Source organism: Aulonocara stuartgranti (assembly GCF_965226115.1).
Source record: "Aulonocara stuartgranti genome assembly, chromosome: 6".
Classification (NCBI taxonomy): Eukaryota; Metazoa; Chordata; class Actinopteri; order Cichliformes; family Cichlidae; genus Aulonocara; species Aulonocara stuartgranti.
Window position 1 is genome coordinate 34,528,974 of NC_138944.1, and position 17,402 is coordinate 34,546,375.

At 38.9% G+C, this 17,402-nt stretch overlaps 1 protein-coding gene across 1 annotated transcript; it reads right to left on the reverse strand.

The window, feature by feature from the left end:
- Nucleotides 1-1,029: 1,029 nt before the first annotated feature.
- On the reverse strand, nt 1,030-13,978 carry rac2 (Rac family small GTPase 2). The gene is made up of 7 exons (XM_082537998.1): nt 13,847-13,978; nt 7,015-7,086; nt 4,934-5,051; nt 3,986-4,048; nt 3,197-3,356; nt 2,757-2,890; nt 1,030-1,560 (listed from the first exon to the last, which is right to left on the reverse strand). Exons 1-6 carry the CDS (start codon nt 13,879-13,881, stop codon nt 2,760-2,762), a joined length of 579 nt encoding a protein of 192 aa, XP_082394124.1. The 5' UTR covers nt 13,882-13,978; the 3' UTR covers nt 1,030-1,560; nt 2,757-2,759.
- Between the last annotated feature and the right edge of the window lie 3,424 nt (nt 13,979-17,402).

Genomic DNA, 17,402 nt, shown 5'->3' on the forward strand with positions numbered 1-17,402 from the left:
TTGAAAAGTACTCTACATGCTTTATTTTGTCCATTCGTCCATTGTCTTCTGTGTATCCTTAATAGGGTCATAACTATAAACCATTCAGAAAAGATTACCAAATGTTTTGCAGTGTGGCGGTCCACGTCCATGTTGATTTCTTGTCTATGGAATTAATTTCTGTTACTGTCAGTCTCCTGAAAATTACAATACCACTACAATACAATACTAACTGGCAAGAGAAAATATTTTGTGAATGAAACATAATTCATGTTCATTATTATTATTATTATTATTATTATTATTACATGAATGCCTATACTTTCATTGATATTTGGAAAGTAGTAAAATATTTTTTACTACTACTGTATAGTTAAGAGTTTAATGATAATGTATTATCATATATCATTGCTTATTTATTTTTACAGTATCCACTAGAACAGCGGCATATGGAGCCTCTTGCAGAAAGGCAGAGAGGTGACAGTCATCATCCTGGCAAACTAACCACAAAATATCAAAGTTAACCTAATAATTCAAGAGGAAAATATTCCACATCAGTTTTATATGGACTAACATTACTGTTCTGTTATGAGTTTAAGATTGAGCTTCTTTTAAATGCTTTATATTCAGTTTAATCTTCAGTCGCACTGGGGATTAATAAAGTAAACAATCTCTCTGTATGCCTGTGTAGCTATCTATATTATAAGACATTAAACTGTATTAATTAAATAACAAATAAAATCACAGCTGAAGACTTGAGCACCATGTGACATGATTAACTGTTCACAGGATTACTAAAATGATTGAAACATGAAGGTGTTTTGGCAAAAAAGCTGGTCAAACATTAAACTGCAAAACTGAAAGTGCTGTTTGAGTCTGAACATTTTCAACCCACCACCAGAAAAAGATGCTGTTCTCCACAATATGTAAATAAGGATAGAGTATAGGCGATATCAGCAGCTGTATCAAAATGAGAATTTTATATCCCCCATAGTTGAGTATAGGCATTCAATCCAAAAGGTCACATGTTGTGGAGAAATAATGTGAATCTTTTGTGCAATCAAATGTTTTATTTTTATTTTAATAGCACAACAAATAATACATTTGTTAATAAATCTTATTCAGACACAAGTTTGCTTGTTGCTTGCTTCCTCACAAACGACCATTTCTGCTCCTTACATTCATCACCCTGAAAACAGCACAGTGAACAAATCATACTGAAACACTGTGTTTATTTCAGTTACAAAAGTTATTTTTATTTTAGGTTTCATGAAACACATATATATTGTTGGCAGTACTTTAGATGAAGGCAGCATGCTGCTCTCAGACTTACACTTAAACTCAAAGGGTCTATAATCTCTAAACTGATATATTTTACAAAGAAATCCTGTCTGGGCAGCGTCTGGATTTGGACTTAAGAGCTCGTTGGCATTTCTAAAACAATAGCAAACCTGCACACCATACATTGTTTGGTTTTTTGTTTTGTTTAAAGTTGTAGATATACATTAGAGACATGGCAGATTTGCATATATTCTTCAGGGTCTGCAGTCCTTTTCTCTTCTTCTGTGCTCCTGTGAGAATCTAAAATAAAGGTCACATAAATCATGGGGTTAAATTGATGCCTGTGGGACAAAATTACTCCAACAATATTCAGGACAAATTTATTTTTCCTCTGCAAAAAAATGAAATTGAGTACAAAGCATGTGAAACTTTTCTGTCTTGTGTTGTGTTCATTTATGTCTTTTCTTTTCTCTTTAATGTTTCTGTCCATTATATGTGCAAGAACAAACTTCTGAATCACCTCTTAGTGATAAGTGTCTATAGTTTCCTTTCTCGTTTGGCTCTGGACGAAGGCAGTCGCACTTTTCTCCTCTCCCTCTTCCTTCTCTTTCCTGCTTGGCTTCTCAATGTCCTTGTCTAGTCTCGTCTACTTTTCTACTTTTGCCCTGGATGACTCTCACGGTCTGTTACAACCTAAAAGAGGAATTATGGATTTGAACAACTGGTCCCTGATTGCAATTGACACGCTCTTCTCAACGAGAAGCCTGGGCTTGAGTAAGTCCGAGTGTCCTTTCCTGCCGGATACACAATGGACAGGTGGAGGAACTGGAGGGTCGTGTGCCTGGCGGGACTGTCAATCGAGAACATTGTAGACATCTACCTTTTCGGAACCACGATAACAGGGTTCTTGTTGTTCGGAGTTGGCTTGGCCCTGGCTTATCAGAGATAGCAGAATTGGCTTTCCAAAACCCCACAAGGCTGCCCGCTGTGATGGAAATGATGGGACGGGTCGTGACTTCTCAAAATGGGCTCATTGAACGCAGCACGGATAAGATCTTGGAGAAGCTCACGGCAGTCTCTGCTCTCTGAGCACAAGATTGATAACATCTCAGAGAAGCTCTCCAACGGGAGACTGAGAGACCAGTGACGGACTGTTAGACCAACTGTGAAATTGACATGCAGTTGTTCGCACTAAAGGAAAACCACCATCATTTCATGCAGCTACCATATCGGTGTCAGCTGTGGTCTCAAGGCTGGAGCTGATACGTATGTATGTTCGGGGGGTCCAATTTCACTGCAGATGTAAACATTGCATGTGACAAATAAAAGGCTTGATTGAATAGCTTCAGACTTATGTTCAAAGAAAAGAAAAGAAGCCCTCAAACCTCTACTCTACTTTATGTGTTGATTTAATGAGCGAGTTCACTTTGTTTCTCTCTTCTCTCAAACGTCTAATCTCTCTTCCTCCTCTTCCTCTGTGTTTTATTCAGTCGTACCGTTTACAGCAGCGAGCAGGGCTTCTTCTTGACCTTGGCGGGCTGAGGGCAGAGGACGGCACGAATGGCCTCATCAAACACAGTCTTCAGACCACGCTGGGTCAAGGCTGAGCACTCCAGGTATTTGACTGCATCTATACATGCGAAGACACATATATGTTAATAAAAGAAGAGAAAGAACTACAAAGACAAAGTAAGAGAAGAAAGGTTTGCTGGTAGTGGAGAAGAATAAGTTCAACTTTCAAAGAACACTATAGTCAACTACAGCTACTATACTTTTACTGTGATGCCAGGAAATGAGGGGAATAACAAAAATTTGCAGAGGCAGTCAGGCTACAAAGTTCTCTAGCATCTTCATCTGCTAGTTTCATATCTTCACTGGTGAGGAGAGCTTCAAATCTTAAAGTGCTTTTCAAGCAAATAAAGTAAGAGTGACTGACCTATCTCCTTAGCCAGAGCTAGGCCCTGTGGATAGGTGATAGGCGCCAGCTTCTTGTCCTTCAGTTTCTCAATGGTATCCTTTTCATCCCTCAGATCCAGCTTAGTGCCAACCAGGATGATGGGCGTGGAGGGGCAGTGGTGACGGACCTCAGGGTACCACTGGCAGAATACAGAGTAAAGGAAAACTAAATAAGAGGCAAGAAAGGGGAACACGCAAAATCAAGGAACGTGTTAGAGGCAAAAAACAGAATCAAAGGCGGAGGGAGATGAAGCTCTGATGCCAGGTGTTACAGAAAGGTGGATGAAGGCTTAACACGAAAAACAATGCTATGAAATGAGAGAAATACATCATCCAACTCTCACACACAGCATCAATCATTCATTCATATTTATTTTCAGATCTGTTTGGGTTTTTCCTCCATTTCTTTATCCAAGTACCTATTATTTTTCTCTATAATAAATTACTATTTTTCTCCTCCCTCTTATTTTCTCAGGTAAACCACAAGCCAGTGATTGTTGTGGGCTATGACTGGTAAATCTGTTGTGGAGTAGCTTGCTCACAAAGCAGCTATTTCCATGGAGTTTTGGGGTATTACCTGATGAGATCTACTGCTGTTTCTTTCAGTCACTTTATTTTCAGCGTCTTACCATGCTAATATTTAACCAACTGTGGAAGTTTTAATAAAACACAGTTAGAAATTTGCATATTTCTGTTCCTTTTGTTCCTTTTTACATTTTGTTCCTTGGCAGCTGAGAGACAGGCCTCATAAAAAACAGCCAAAACTCACCTTAGCTCTGACGTTCTCATAGGATGCCGGGCTAACCAGGGAGAAGCAGATTAGGAAAACATCCTGGATGGAGAGACAAGGAGACAAAGAATTAGAATAGCTGCTGCAGTTTTAATTAGCTGACATGTTATATAAGTTCTGTCTGTGTAACTTTATGTCCATTACTTCTTGCCAAGCTCTAAAAGTTGAGTTCTCACAAAATTGAAATGCTTTCCACATTACATCTGGAAGAAAGCATATCTTGCTTGCATTTGTTTATATTTATTATAACATTTATATTTACAATAAACAACATGTTTTCCATGTATTTTCTTGATTTTTCTACTGTTTCTTCTTTTCAGACATCTGGGCAGATATCAGACTGAGCAGCACTCATCACTTTTGGCAAGTTTTGTAATACTGACAGAAGGTCTATATTAACCTAAAACTAATCAATTAGTCATGGTGCCTAAACCCAAATAAACAGAAACTTGCAAAACTAAACTGCAAGTCATAAAGTCATAAACTTGACTAATAACTCATGATAACTAATAAAGAAACTAATAAAAATGGTCTAACACTGGATTCAGACCCCTGTGTCCTTACTGAAAACTAAGCGTAACTCCTGTTTTGGACGTTTTGGATCTATTAAAGTCGGCTATTTTATTAGGGACAAAGGTTTTTTGAAATGTCCTTGAGAATGCAGTTTCACAAGTGCTGACTTGAAATATTTATTTCGAAAGGACGAAATTATGTTTCGTTTCTACTGTGGAGAAGATCAGGTTAAATGTAAAACAACTACTTCAGCTACTCTACCACATGTTGTGTGTTTATCGTAGTTATCTCATGGCTAAAAGCATGAAAGTAAGTGGTACATATGATACACATTGTTTATAACACATAATGTTAAAACCCCCTTGTTCTAATGAGCTGTACGAGTGCTTTGTGTGTGTATGTGTGATTCTGTACCGTCTGTGGGTAGGACAGTGGGCGGAGCCTGTCATAATCTTCCTGTCCAGCTGTATCCCAGAGGCCCAGGTTGACCGGCTTGCTGTCCACCATCACATTAGCTGAATAATTGTCGAATCTGTGGGGAGAGAAGAGAAGGTCAACGATTGGTCAACCAGTCTCAGGCAGCCTTTCATTTCATTGGTTATTTATTAATTAAACAATCCTTCAGTTCACTGATTGTTTAACCAGTTAAACTCCTATAATGGGGGAAAAAACTACAACCATACTTGAAATATCACTGTTCACGAAAACATCAACCAACAACATTACTTTGGTTAGTTTGACACACAAGTCATATCTAGTATAAGAGCATAACTGTTAGGGTGCCTGGGTCGTCGACCCAGTGTTTTGTGTTTTTGGCTCTTTGATTTTGTTTATTTCATTATATTCTAGCTTTGCCTAATGGCTTATAGGATTATTCTTAGTTTAGGTTCTCTGTGTGTTTTCTTTTTAGAGTTTTAGTGTTCTTGTGTCGCGATCTACCCTCATTTCATGCTGTGTTTTCTATCTGTCCGTCTGCCAGTTCAGGTTGTTGTTATTTTCAGTTTAGTTTTTGTATTCTCAGTTTTGCCAGTTCTCTGTTTGCCATCTAACAATAAAACTGAGTTTGAGTTTACTTTCTGGGTCCGAGTGTCTGCACATTGGGTCCTCCTTGCCATCACTACTGCCTGCACACAGCCTCAACACGACAATGACACATAATAAGGCAGGGCTGCCCTCGTGTGGTCACAAAGAAGCATAACAGTTTAATTTCTCAATGTTGGTGTTTATATTTCTGGGTTTCCAGTTTAATATACGGTGGGTTCACATGTTGCTAAATAGTTGCACCTGAAGAAGTAAATGTGATGACTCATAGTCATTTTTATGAAGTTCTGGTCCTTCATGTTGCAGAGTGCAGCATTACATCACTGAAGATCTGAGGTTTAATATAACCTGTCTAATAATCATTTATTGTGCTTCCCTAGATCTTTTATTGCCTTCATTCTAATATGGCTTACATGTAATATTTATGGACTGTGTTCCTTTATATGGTTTTATTTTTTTTATTTTATGTGAAAGTTTGAAGTAGGCACCAGCACCCACTGGTGGAAGAAGCATTCAATTTTTTGCTGAAGTAAAAGTGCTGATCATTGTAGAAATATTCATTTTATTTCTTTCAATATTTCTTTCAATATTCTAATGTCCTGCATATTCCAAGTTGGGCTTAAATTTCTGACTGTTTACATTATAGATTGTGCTAATTATTAATTTGCCAATTAAAACTTTTAATTTTGGTTTGTAAAACTGTAGAAACAACAAGCAAAGTGATTAATGAGACTTAATGGCCAAAAAGGTTGTATAGTGTTTTAAACCAATTGCCCAAACCTCAAGAATATTTACAATAATAAATAATAATAATAATAAATAAATGTATACAGGAAAATGGATCAGATTGGATTTGAAAAACAGTTGCTAATCGAGTAATATTGTTATCTTTTTTAAACATTTACTATGGAGAAGGTTAGTTTATATAAAAACAATGCATTTAAATATACTTCACATATTAGATTCATATTTAACTGAATTTTACATTAAGCTGTTCAAATGTCCATTCAAAATGTAGCAAAACTATTGTGTTGCATGGACATACAACACTCTAGTACTTGACTTGTTCAATTCCAGCGCTGTCAGGACCTCAGGTGCACAGCGATATTTATTGTTTTAAAAAAAGAAAAGCCCATCTCACTTCTTTCCTCTTTTCTTTCACCGTGTGCAGAAAGCAGCTGACGTTTGATCAAACACGCTTTGAACCACAAATATGTTTTAATAACCTGCAGGCTGCTGCCAGCCCAAACCTGCCTGTGTTACAGTCAGACATCTCCAGATGGACTGCAGCACATGTGTGCATCTTCTCTATAATATTTGTCCGTGTGTCCTGACACAGTGCACAACTGATCAATGAAGACATGCGCATGTACCTGTAGGTGCCTCACAGAGAGACCGCGAAAGTGTTTATGTCTGTATTTCTGTGTGTGTAGATGTTTGTTTGTAGTACTCACACAGTAGGAATGTACTCTCCGGGGAAGGCATTGGTTGTGTAACTGATGAGAAGACATGTTTTACCCACAGCTCTGTATAACACAAGTAAAAAGACAAAGAGAAGTCAGGAAAGAGACATAGAGAATGACAAGAAAAAAACACAAGAGACAGTAAATGTTGCTATTCCATATATATATATATATATATATATATATATATAAACACCCAGCACGCCCCTGCGGGCGGTTTATCCTTCAAGCTCGGGTCCTCTACCAGAGGCCTGGGAGCTTGAGGGTCCTGCGCAGTATCTTAGCTGTTCCCAGGACTGCGCTCTTCTGGACAGAGATCTCCGATGTTGTTCCCGGGATCTGCTGGAGCCACTCGCCTATCTTGGGAGTCACCGCACCTAGTGCTCCGATTACCACGGGGACCACCGTTACCTTCACCCTCCACATCCTCTCGAGCTCTTCTCTGAGCCCTTGGTATTTCTCCAGCTTCTCGTGTTCCTTCTTCCTGATATTGCTGTCATTCGGAACCGCTACATCGATCACTACGGCCGTCTTCTTCTGTTTGTCTACCACCACTATGTCCGGTTGGTTAGCCACCACCATTTTGTCCGTCTGTATCTGGAAGTCCCACAGGATCTTAGCTCGGTCATTCTCCACCACCCTTGGGGGCATCTCCCATTTTGACCTCGGGACTTCCAGGTTATACTCCGCACAGATGTTCCTGTACACTATGCCGGCCACTTGGTTATGGCGTTCCATGTATGCCTTGCCTGCTAGCATCTTGCACCCTGTGCAAGCACCCTATATATATATATATATATATATATATATATATATATATAAAGAAAAAAATATATAGTACTGACAGGAGATGATGCAATATACACGCCTATACACATCAGTCACACTCCAAGTTTAAATGTTTTCTGGAAGTGCATTATATTTACTCTGTGAGCAACTCCCCCAGTTCCTTTGTTGACGTCATTGTTCGAAAATACTGTCACGGTCAAAAACAAAACATTCAACAAATACAGATTTCATGGGCACGCTGACATCTGTAAACAGTGTTTTTGTGTTTCTAATTTGCAGAAATTCAGTGATCTGTGTTCAGCTTGTCCCAACATCCACAGTGATGAAACTGCATGGCTGCCTGCAAGGTGATCCAGCAAGTATCAGCTAGCCTGCTTCTTATTTAGTTTCCACAGATTTGCTGCCAGCATTTTCAACAGCAGCACAAAGAACTCGAGGCCTGGTTTCACTGCAGCACTCATATTTCACGTTGATTACACTCTGGATACATCTGATTGGTCATATGCTAGGAGGAGTGGCTTCAGTCTTTTTGTTTCATCAAATTTCAACGTGTTGTCGCCTCTTGGCCAGGACTCCCTTGAAAAAGAGGTTTTTAATCTCAATGGGACTTTTCCTGGTTAAATAAAGGTTAATAAATAAATAAACAGAATTCTGTAGAGTCTCTTATCTGACAGACGGAGATCAGAACCCCTGATTGGATCAGTCTTTATCACACTTATTGATAAATAACCTTCTTTTTTTTTTGCTTACATAAATAACCAAGCAAATCCAGTCTGCAAGGAAACCATCAGCTCGTCCTTTTTTCTCAGTCTGCCTGTGACTCTGTGCCATAAAAGACATTTGTGACGTACAAGCGTTTGTCAAATAAAGCAGGTTTATACTGGTCTTCTCGATGGTTTTGCTCGAAACTCTCACATACTCCCACCTTTTACTCAAACCACATTAACACAATAGAAATATTTTAAAATCCCACAATAAGATTAATAATTTTGTGGAACTTTGAACTATTATCAGACAGAAGAAATTGAGCTTCCCCCATTCTCTCCCCCCAAAAACCTTTTTATGTTTAATATGTAAATCAAATAAACATGTTGGCATATTTCTCATATACAAAATAATTTTTGGTTTTCATATTTAATTCTTTTAAGTATTATTATTATATTGTATATTATTAAAAGTAGTTATACAAAAATATGGAAGGGATGACACATCATTATTATCAACTGACGCTTCCATTGAGGGATCTGTGGGTGCACTTGTTAGCACGTTTCTTTACTTTCATGGCTGCTTAGTGTTATAGTACAAGTGTACTGAGTATATATTTTAGTGTTTTTCAGCACCAACATTAATAACAACAACAACAACAACAAACTTTTATACTTTGTGGCTAGTGAATTAAATTTTTTATTAATTATAAAATCCAAATATGTTCTGACTAGAAAAAAAATGCATGACACAGAAACTACAAAATGACAGTCATTCCAAAAGTTAGCATTTTAAAAAAGACCAGCCCTGCTGACGAGATGACTCAGTAGTGATATGAGCAACGCAGATAAGCGTCAGAGTGCCTGTGAGCATTTCTGTCTTTGTGAGGACAACTCTGAGTTTTAGAGGTCGAGTCTGATGAAATGTTGTCAGTTTGTAACTTTTTCCAAAGGCTCGTGTGGGTTTAAGATTTAGTCTCACTGTTAAGGTTAAAACAGGGTTTAGGTCGAATGCAGAGGTTGAGTCAGGGATGTGGGTCACACATTAAATAATGCCATTAAAGGGTCTCATAAGTATAGCATTACATGCGTGTGCTTTGTGGTCGTGTGTGAGTCAAAAAGGAACCGCGCTGTTTCAGAAGCATCGGTTTGAGCTGAAAACAGGAACTGGCCACACCGAGCTTTCAAAAAAAAGGAAAGAAAAAAGATTTCTGCCTCACATCTCTCTCTGTCTGCTTCATAATCTGCTTTTCCATGAACATGTTTTATCCTATCGTTTTAACCTATTGTGACATTTCATTTCTTTTGGTCCCGTCTAAAAAGAATAAAAAGTGAATATATGGTGATGAATGGTTTCAACCAGACTGAGGCCAAATGGTGTCAGTTAGCTAGCTGCATAGCTCTACAACTGCATGTAAGAAAAAATAAAACTGAGTAAACTTTAATTTCTCAAAGGGGGCTTGACTTTTTTGTTACTCATTAGGTTTACTTTATTTTACAAATTATATCTGTAGCTGTATAACTGTTGTGCTTTAATTGTCATATAGCTCAGTAGGTAGAGTGGTGGCCCCATGATCGGAAGGTCGGGGGTTCAACTCCACTGAACGGCTACCCTAAGGTACCCCTGAGCAAGGTACTGTCCCTACACACTGCTCCCCGGGCGCTGCATTGGTGGCTGCCCACTGCTTCACTGCGTGAATGGGTTAAATGCAGAGGAACTATTTCCCTATGGGGACTAACACATATAACTGCTAACTCAGCACTCACTTTAGCAGGAGAAGTCAATTAAATTCAATTTTATTTATACAGCATGAAATCACAACAACAGTCGCTTCAAGGTGCTTTATATTGTAAGGTAGATCCTACAATAATACATACAGAGAAAAACCCAGCAATCATGTGACCCCCTATGAGCAAGCACTTTGGTGACAGTGGGAAGGAAAAACTCCCTTTTAACAGGAAGAAACCTCCAGCAGAACCAGGCTCAGGGAGGGGCGGGGCCATCTGCTGCGACCGGTTGGGGTGAGAGAAGGAAGACAGGAAAGAAGGCATGCAAGAGACAAGAAGTACAAATCTGGGCTTCCACCTTCACCGGGATGCTCACAAGTCCTTAAAAATGTTGTATGTGCAGCAACCAGTGGTAAATTGTCTTTCTCTGAGTTTTAGGAATGTGACAGCACCACGAGCCACTTTCTAACATCCGACATTTTGACTTCAGGCATGAAAACAGCAGCAGCAGACAATTTCCTGACAGAGGTCAGCTTCAACCACCACAACCAGCTACTGCTTATACACCCATGTAAGTTTCAGAAATGTTTATATACACTTGCACAGGGACGTGTTTCTGTCCTTAACTGCCCTGCCAGCAGAAAGCAACAGAACGCTAGCTTTTTCCGAGAAAAAGCGACTTCGCTATAAGAATCAGAATAGACAGAAACTTCATTTTATTTCAGTTCAGGCACATTAATGATGCTTTCTTTGAAAAACAGCAAGTTAGCTGCTGTCATCTCTACTTTTCAAGGACTATCTTGAAAACCTGTCAAATTATGTACAATACAAATAGCTGTGGTGTGGCTCTCCAAATTTCTTTTCTTTCTAGTGTTATATTTAATTTAACATTTATAACCCACTGCCCCATTTGCCTTTAAACGCACCTGTTTGTTTTGTAAGGTTTTAATGAGTCAGTCATCAGACTGTAGGATGTTCATTAACTTGGCTGCTAATTAAACCATACGCTTAAATCATTCACATTACTTCTGTTGTTCTTATTTGAAATTATTTATTATTATTTCAAATAATTATTTCTTATTTAAAACTCTTATTTGTGGAGTAAAATGGGTTAAAGAAGATGGATTTTGCAACACAGCTGATGAGCTCTGATTGCATTTAAATGCTTGTGCTGTTAAACTGTAAATACCACGACTCTTGAAGCGGACTTCCCTACAACATGAAACCGACTTCCTCTTCTCCATCAGCAGTTAAGTTTAACTACTGTGTGTATGTATCTATATATACACTGTTAGCGCCTAGCAGAGGTGATCAAAAATGAGAAATAAATGTGGAAATTACCACCACCATCATTAGCTTTCTGGCTGTCACATGAAACGATACAGACTTTCAAAAGGGCTGGCTGGGTATTTGCAATGTAGCTTTCAAATATTTTAAAAGGCAACATTTTGAAAACCTTTTCACAATATTTCCTTTTATTCATATGGACGCAGGTGTAAAACTGGGCACATCTCCAAGCTCTTCCTCCTGCTTGTGTAACTCACTGAAGTGAACTGACTGCCTTTGTCTTAGTGTTGTGTTTTTAATAGAGGTGAACGAATTAATCCAAATATTGATACAGACACAGATATTGGTATCAGATTGATTAAGTGCTTTAAGTTCAGTCTGTAGTCCACTGAATCTGTTAAATAAATTATTTCTTTTGCACATGACATAATATTCCTTAAACAACCTATTAAAAAAGGTCTAAACCTGTTTGTGTTGACTGCAAGTCTATTTTATTTGTACCCTATAGAATATTTAATAACAGAAGCTGACCCAACGTGCTTTTGAGACATGAACAGTAAATTCTGGGTCTCCAAAAAACCCAGTTTGAAAATTCACGAGAAACTAAAAGGTGTGTTTTCTTGTTTTTTCTAATTATTGTGGAAAGTAAAAATCATTCAAATGTTTTTAGAATTTGCAAATTAATAATGGCATGTCTCATAAGTCGTGATACACTGCACTTACCTATATAGGCTTTCCTTATAGGTTAAAAGTGCGAGTATTGGTATCCGCAGTACTGACCCTGTATTTACTTGGTATCTGGATTGTAAAATTTGCAGTACTAGTTTGTACACAGCACTAGTTGTAAAGAAACAAGTAATAAAGGCGGAACTGAAATCTAGGTCAAGTTCTGGAGCGGAGTCAGAAGTAATGAAACAAGATCTACAAAAAGTTCAGCATGTTTACCTCTGCAGTGTTTATTGTAGCAGCATATTTTCACGTCAGTGACTTATTATTACTAATGCTTGTTTGTTTGTTTTACACATTTTGTCACTTCTTTTTAGTGAACTGTCTTTATTGACTTTAGCACACTTAAATTACATAAAACCTTTTTTTAATGGAAGCTTTTGATTGGCAGCTACTAAAAAACAGCTTTTTAAGAAAAACAACAAAACAAGTTATTTAAACACAACAAAAAAATTATCAAAGTATGGTTAACATAAAACCTGACTACTGTTGGTCTCCTGTCAACAGCCAATAATTGATGCTTGTTTTGAACACTACAAAGAATATTTGAGAAAACACACAATTAATTTTTTTAAATGTCAAAACTTAAATCATGTTTTGGATTTGTTTAAATCACTTGAACTGTTATTTTTCATGCAAGGTCTTTTTCATTAGCTGACAATCAAAGGCTTTCAATTTAAAAAAAGGGTTTTATGTAAATGTAGCGTGGTAAATGAAATAGAGCCAACACCACATGTTTCCCTTTCCAAATATTTACACACGTCACTGTTACGGCTTCTCTCTCTGCATTTTTTTTAAATCAGTGTCACACACCAGGAAGCTCTGCACACACGCTGCAGTACCCGTGTGCTACCTCTGGATGGTGAACTGCATGTGTTAAAGTGTTTACTGAACTATTTTTGAGAAACAACTGTAGAACTTCCGCTTTACAATTCCCTTCACTTTAACAGCCAGCCATTTTGCCCCACCTTCAACGATAAACGCATTTGATGGCAGACGGTGGCTCATCCAAACTTCTTACGCGAGCACATTTCACCCTTTAGGGCAAATAAATTCAACAACTTTTCAGATGTCAAAAACACAATGAGGTTAATCATTTACACGTTTGAGCTTCTGCTTCTTTATTGCCTCTTCTTTTTTTAGTCATACTTTTTTCTCACTTTGTTTGTATTTTCTCAACTGATCTTTGTGGCATCTATCGGATTTTCATCTTTGAAGAGGAGTTCTGCTGCTTTAAAGCATTTTCCTGCATGTTGTGGCCTGCATGGCTCATCCAGCGCGCTCAGTGTGAATCACCGCTGTCAAATACACACCTTAAGATCTACATGTTAACACTGGACATAAAACACAAGTACAGAAGTTTCTTTTACACTTTTACGCTGAACCGCACAGTAATCTCGCTGAAGTGGATCAAACTGTTGCTCCTACCATGTGACAACCTTTGACAGCTCTATCTGATTACCCTGAAATTCAGAGCCTGGGGCCAATCCCCATTTATGCGTCAGCTGGGCGACCACTGTGTAATTCAAAGCTTGAAGGCCCCTTTAATTTATAACACACTGGTTAAAATTAGTAAAATAATAGCATACCCATCTCCCACGACCACACATTTGATAGCCTGCATCCTGTTCCGCTCAGCTTCGTCTGTGCTCTTCACTCTGAAACAGACTCAGAGAGGAAGGCCGAGAGACGCTGAAGAGCATGCAACTACAGGAAATTGTTGCACACCTCCCTCCCCCTTCTTTTGCTGCTTCTTTTTTTTCTTACTCAGCCTCTCTCCCTTCATTTTTGCACTCATCGCCTTCTTCCTGTTTTGTTCTTTTTTTCTTTCAAACAACAGACCTTAAGCTGAAAAGATACCAATACCCATAAAAAAGACACCCATAAAAAAATTAATGTGAAGGGTGTTGAAAAGCAGTCTCTGTTGCAAGAGAGAAGAAGCTGTGAAATTGCTACAAAGAGGAAGATTCTGCGAACAATAAGAGCTTTATTTTAAACTTCCTCTTCTTTTGGGCATTTACCATTCAGTAAATGCAGACCAGCATGTCCGGAACATATGGAAGTTAAAATTAATCTACCTCAAATTTCAATTTACTATAAAAGATTGAATTCCATAAACCTCATTAATTAAAGACATGCACTCACACATTTCCCTTGGTTTACACAACATAACACTTACTCACATTCACTTCCTGGTGTTTTCTGCAGTATGTGTCTAATGGTTACCTTCATCTTAAAACAACATTAAACCTTGTTATCCCTCCTGGTGCACTCCTGATACTATAAAAGACATGTATGTCCTCACAGTGTGAGTGATACAAGTACCCACCTGAAAATAAGTGTTTATTGTCGGTTAACTTCAAGTTATGTGTCTGTAAATGTGGTATTGTGATGCTAACCCAGCATCCTAAATGCTGTCCTAATGTATGCATGGGCACTCCCACCTCATCATAATCCAAAAACATGCATCTAGTCAAGTTCAAATTTACTTTTTTAAAGATTTAAAACAACAAGTAATGCACATGAACGCAATACAAAATATATACACAAGATAAGATAAGATAAGATAAGATAAAACCCTTATTAGTCCCACATGTGGGAAATTTGTTTTGTTAAAGCAGAAAGTGGACAGTGCAAAGTTACATAGCAAAAATTAGAAAAACACAGGAATAGAATAAGATAACTTCACTAGCTGGGCCACGTCCTCATCTTTAGGTTTGACAGCGTTTTAGTAGGTAAAGGTGAATGGCTTTGACATGAATTGAGCTGCGGTTTGGGGAAGGCCTCGAAGGGGACTGGCAATGGCTCCCAGGCCTGGCAGATCCCCATGAACTAAATAGAAGCGAAGAAGTTAAAGAATGGAGAAAAAGAAGGGAGGGAGGGGCACGTAAACGAGAATGAACAGCTTGCAGAACTGGGGGAACCTATATAGATGACAGCCAGAAGGAGCGTGTTTGGAGGTGTGGTCCCTCTCCTGAAATTTCGATACATAATCTCCAAAAGAATGAGAATAAAAATACTGTACATAATAGAATTTAATAGAATAAAATACTATCTAATAGAATAGAAATAGAATACAAATACCATATACAACTGAGTAAAATACAATGTTGTCAGATAAAGAGTATTGCACTTAGTGTTATTGCACATGTGTGGATGTGTGTGCTTGATCAGTTGAAGTCTTTGTTGTGGAGTCTGACAGCAGTGGGGAGGAAAGACCTGCGAAATCTCTCCGTCCCGCATCGTGGGTGCCGCAGTCTCCCACTGAAGGAGCTGCTCAGTGCTGTCAGAGTCTCCTCCATTGGGTGGGAGATGTTGTCTAACAGGGATGACAGCTTGGCAACCATTCTTCTATCACTCACCACCTCCACTGGCTCCAGAGGGCATCCTTGAACACAACTGGCTCTCCAGAAAAGCCTTTTCAGTCTCTTCCTGTCCCCGGCAGAGATGTTGCCATCCCAGCAGACCACCCTGTAAAAGGTGGCTGAGGCCACCACAGAGACATAGAAGGAGTGGCCCTTCACTCCAAAAGACCTGAGTCTCTGCAGCAGGTACAGCCTGCTCTGCCCTTTTCTGTAGAAGGCATCTGAATTATGAGTCCAGTCCAGTTTATTGTTCAGATAAACACCAAGGTACCTGTAGCTGTCCACAGCCTCAATGTCCATACCTTGAATGTTTAGTGGTTGTAGTGGAGGATGTTTGTGCCTTATATTTTATTAGTGTTGATCTGGAGGTAGTTCTGCTGGCACCAGTCCACAAAGTTGTGGGTCAGTTCTCTGTACTCCTTGTCGTCCCCATCAGAGATGAGGCCGACTATTGCAGAGTCAACAGAGAACTTCTGCAGGAAGCACTGGGTGGAGTTGTGGGAGAAGTCTGCAGTGTAGATGATGAAGAGGAACAGAGCCAGAACAGTTCCCTGTGCGGCCCCCGTACTGCAGAAGACCCTGTCCGACATACAGCCCTGAGTTCTCACATACTGTGGTCGGTCAGTGAGGTAGTCCAGTATCCATGTAGTGGGGTGATGGTCCACTCCTGAGTTCTCCAGCTTGTAACAATACAAATCAACAATAAACATGCCCTGAAAAACACAATAAATCATGAACTCTAATAAATTTAAAAAATACCATCAAATAAAACAATAGAAACAAACAAGACCGTGCTTGCACAATAAAGGCCAGGATATACTGTACCAACAAGAATAAGTAGGTTTTTTTTAGGTGTTTTAAAATATTTGGGTGACTGGGCATCTCTTATGTGAAAAGGTAGGTTGATCCAAAGATTAGAGGCCACCACTAAAAAGACTCTCTCACCTCCCATTTTTATGCCTACATTTAAGAATCTACAAGAGCAGTTGGTTCATAGACGTCATTGATGTAGTCGGGGTGTATGGCTATAAAAGTTCAGTAGTAGGGTGCAGTAGGTGCAGTTTTATTTATATATGTACTTTATATTGTAAGGTAAGTCTTTAGAATAATACAAAGAAAACAGAGAAACCCCAAAAATCAGAAGCAGCTGAAGCATGTTGGATCATTAGTACAGCCTATGAGTACTATGAGAGAATTATAATAGTTGAGCCTAGAAGTAATAAAAGCATGAACTAGTTTTTTGGCCTCACTGTAGTCTTAAAATAAAAAATGGCGTTTTGAGGTGGGTCTTGTGATGGTGCAATGCTGTTGTAATCATCCTGTTTCTTTCCTCTCAAAAGACAAGCTGCTGCATTGTGTACAGTTTGCAGGTGATGAAGCAACATGGTTTGTATAGGCAGACATAGTTGTAGATCATCTGCAATGCAAAGTAAGGAGAAGTTGTGTTTTTTAAAAAATGGTAAATGGCCCGTATTTGTATAGTGCTTTTCTAGTCCCTAAGGACCCCAAAGCACTTTACACAACCAGTCATCCACCCATTCACACACACATTCACACACTGGTGATGGCAAGCTACATTGTAGCCACAGCCACCCTGGGGCGCACTGACAGAGGCGAGGCTGCCGGACACTGGCGCCACCGGGCCCTCTGACCACCACCAAAATGACCCCAAGGCAATCATATAAACAGAGAGAGCCCTCAGTTACCCCAAACAGTTAAAAGCCTGTCATTAAAACCTCTTGAAAGGGCTTTTTTTCGGTGTAATACTCTGCTTGAAACC

Excerpts from the sequence above, each read along its gene's own strand:
- rac2 (XM_082537998.1), bottom strand. The coding sequence starts at position 13,881 with ATGCAGGCTATCAAATGTGTGGTCGTGGGAGATGG. Across the intron at positions 7,087-13,846 it reads TGTGTGGTCGTGGGAGATGG|AGCTGTGGGTAAAACATGTC; the intron begins GTATGCTATTAT and ends TGTGTTATACAG. Across the intron at positions 5,052-7,014 it reads GGAGAGTACATTCCTACTGT|ATTCGACAATTATTCAGCTA; the intron begins GTGAGTACTACA and ends CTCTCCCCACAG.